This window comes from Chinchilla lanigera, unplaced genomic scaffold (assembly GCF_000276665.1).
Source record: "Chinchilla lanigera isolate Chin_1 unplaced genomic scaffold, ChiLan1.0 scaffold00034, whole genome shotgun sequence".
In the NCBI taxonomy this organism is placed as follows: Eukaryota; Metazoa; Chordata; class Mammalia; order Rodentia; family Chinchillidae; genus Chinchilla; species Chinchilla lanigera.
The window spans coordinates 5,018,907-5,022,242 of NW_004955435.1; the positions used below are offsets into that span (position 1 = coordinate 5,018,907).

A 3,336-nucleotide genomic window follows, 5' to 3' on the forward strand; every position below is an offset into this window, starting at 1 on the left:
CTTGCCAGGCAGGCGCTGTGCCGCTGAGCTAAATCCCCAGCCTCTGGAATACCACAGATTGGATGGGTTAAGCAACAGAAATATTTTTGTCACAGTTGTAGAAACTGAGTCCAAGGTCAGGGTGCTGGCAGCCTCGGTTTCCTCTGAGGGCCACAAGGGCAGACGTTCCAGTCCTTTTACTTTGACTTGCAGATCTCCCTCTTGTTGACTTTTGACAAGATGGTTTCTCTGTGAACCCTACCACTGATTTCTTCTCTGTATGTCCTAATCTCTTACAAGGATGCCAGTAAGATTTTATGGAGGCCGGCTCTAATCGCTTCCTTCTAACTTAATTACGTGTTTCAAAATGCCATCATGGTGTAATGTACTGGGGATTAGAGTTTCAACATACGAATTTTGGGAAAACCCAGTCCATACCATAATAGGTACCACAGGTCATATAGTGAAATGTAAGCAAGGCTGGTGGCTCCTACGTTTATTGGTTCTCTTTTGTGCACTCATAATTTGCAGCCGTACATCAGTGTGTGTGTTTATAGCCTAAATAACTGGTCTCAAAGGAACTCTGATGCCTACTAGTACTCTGGGTGTGTGAAAACCCAAAAGGAAGCCCTGGCACTGGAGATGCAGTACCCGCTATGGTTAGACCTTGCCGTTTGCTTGCCATCGCAGTTGTGTAAATATATCATAAACTGTGGGGATAGAGGCAGTCTGAATGCACACGTTTTGATGCAGTATTATGACCTGAAGGCCTCAACATTTATCTGGACTGGAAATGATTCGCGATTTGTGTGATGGGCACCTGGAGGGGGCAGAAATTGGCTCAACAGAAATAACGTTTACACCAGAGAAGATCAGAGGTGGAATCCACACTGCGGATACCAAGACAGCAGGGTATGTATCACTTACAAGCCATTAAAGTATGGGTTTTGGAGTTAGGTTCAAATCTAGTTTCTACCGCTTAGTGGAAAAGTTGCTTAAACTCTTTGTGCTCCAGTGTCCTGAATTAAAAAATGCCATGGGATAGTTTGAAGGTTAAAGATAATGAATCTAAAAAAGTGGTACTGCCTAGTAGCTTAGTGATAGCTGTTACTTTCTCTGGCGTTTTATCCTGTATGCAGTATAGGTCCCTCCCTCTGACCCTTTCTCCCTCTGTGGTGCTGGGGATTCATGACAGAGCCTTGTGCTTCCTGGTCAGGTGCTTTTCCGGTAAGCTACATCTCCAGCTCATGTTATTTTGAAAGAGTCTCCCTACATTGCCCATGCTGGCTTTTCATTTTTCCTGTCTAAGCCTCTCAGGTAGATAGCTGGGATAACAGTTGTATACCACCATGCCCAGCTTGAGGTCAGTCTGTTTTTCTTTTGTTCTTTTGTTCCTTTGTTGAGACAGGGTCTTGCCAAGTTGCCAAATTTGCAACTTTGGGCTCAAAACTTTGAATCGTCTTGCCTCAGCCGTTAGAGTGCTGGAATCACACATATGTGCCTCTGTACCCAGCATTTACTATCTTTAGAGTCTGACTTTATCAGTGAGAAAATAAATACGTTAGCTGGCCATGGTGGTGCATGCCTGTAATCCAGCACTCAGGAAGCTGAGGTAGGAGGATCTCCTGAAGTTGGAGGCTAGCTTGGGCTACATAATGAGTTCAAGGCCCTTGTCTTCAAAAAAAAGAGAAAAATACTTTATGTTTTGGTTTACTCAGAGGGGATAACAGAGGAGTTCAGTTGTAGTTGTGAAGCTCTGGCTTATAGCAAGACAGACATTTCCAAGTCCTTCTTATTTGCTCGTTGGCCCAACTCTTTGAGAACGAGGATTTGTATTTTTCTCTTCCAGTACCAAACACATTTTAATTAATAAATATTGTTGAAAAAATGAAATTCTTTATATCAGCAATACTTTCGAGTATATGTGTATTTTTGTCAAAAGAAAGTTAAGATCTATGTTTCACTACATGAGAGCTAATCAAATTCCCTTTCAGACTACCATTTACTTTTGAGTATGTTTGTTTCTTGTGACTGGAGAAGGAGAATAACAGCTCAATCTGACCAAATGTTTCATTTTAGAAAATATTTCATGTTCTGTGAGCATTTCTTGTCACTTCTCACATTTTTGACCATAAGGATTGAACTTTTCCACGTGAAATATTTAATTTTCAGACTTTGTAAAAGATTACTTTATCCTATCATGAACTCCATAATGGCAGGAACCTTGTCTGGCCTTGATACTTGAAACAGCGCCTTGTGCATGGTAGCGACTCGGAAGCAGTTGAATATTTCTGGATTGTGATTGTTTTGAATACAGTATTCATAAACTGCTACTTTCAAGAGTCTGTTAAAACATTTGAAGAATGCTTTGCCTTTTTATTATTTTATTTTTGTAATATAAAACAAAGTGTCAGAAGCTAGCCAAGACTTATCCAGTATGTTTAGTCTTGACTTCAAACTTAGATTTGCTTAACCTTTTTTTTTTTTGGTCTTTTTGAGACAGGGTCTCACTATGCAGTTCAGGCTGGCCTTGAGCTCACTTTGTAGCCCAGGCTGGCCTTGAACTCATAACAGTCCTCCTGCCTCAGCCTCCTGGGTGCTGGGATTACAGGCATGCGCCACTACGCCTGGCCCTTAACTCTTTTCTTTTTGGTTTGGTGTGTGTGTGTGTGTGTGTGATTTTAGGCACCAAATCAGGGCATTAAGTATAATAGGCAAATGCTCTGCTGCTGAGTGTCATACTCCCAGCCTCATTGGGTTATCAGAAATATTTTCACTTTGAAATATTTTCTTTAAGACTTGGAATTTTACCATTCAGGCACTGAAGTGTAATAAATAGTACAGCTTTTTTCGAAGAGCCTTGAAAAGACAGTACAGTTAAGCCTATTCTGCTTTCTCCTTAGGAGTGTGTGCCTCTTGATGCAGGTTTCAATGCCCTGTGTTCTGTTCGCTGCTGCTCCATCGGAACTGCGTTTGAAGGGTGGAACTAATGCTGAAATGGCACCGCAGATCGACTACACGGTGATGGTAAGGGCATCTGTTCATGACGGCCTCAGAGAGTCTTATTCTTCTGTGTCTCCATTCTCTAGTTAGATATATCTTGAATGTTTTTGTGTACATTTCTTTATTTCTTCATGATTTTGTGTTGTGTGTTTTTGCTCATAGTGAATTTTTTAAAAGTCTGAAGTGCAATTATGTAAGTTATATGCCAGTTATTATATACGTTATTTTATAAATACAGAAAGTATGATTTGGAAGGAAACTATAACATTTTTTAAATGTTAAAATATCCTCAGGAACCGGTTGTGGGGTCCCAAAGCAATGGGAAGCTGGAGAGAAAAAGCTACAAAGAATGGC

At 40.9% G+C, this 3,336-nt stretch overlaps 1 protein-coding gene across 1 annotated transcript in view; it reads left to right on the forward strand.

Annotated features, from left to right (window-relative positions):
- Nucleotides 1–747: 747 nt before the first annotated feature.
- Nucleotides 748–3,336, forward strand: part of Rtca (RNA 3'-terminal phosphate cyclase) — a gene marked incomplete at its 5' end in the record, with an annotated part of 21,958 nt that continues 19,369 nt past the window's right edge. The window contains 2 exon segments of the mRNA XM_005388796.2: nt 748–891; nt 2,883–3,006. Of these exon segments, the coding sequence (XP_005388853.2) occupies nt 748–891; nt 2,883–3,006 (268 nt within the window).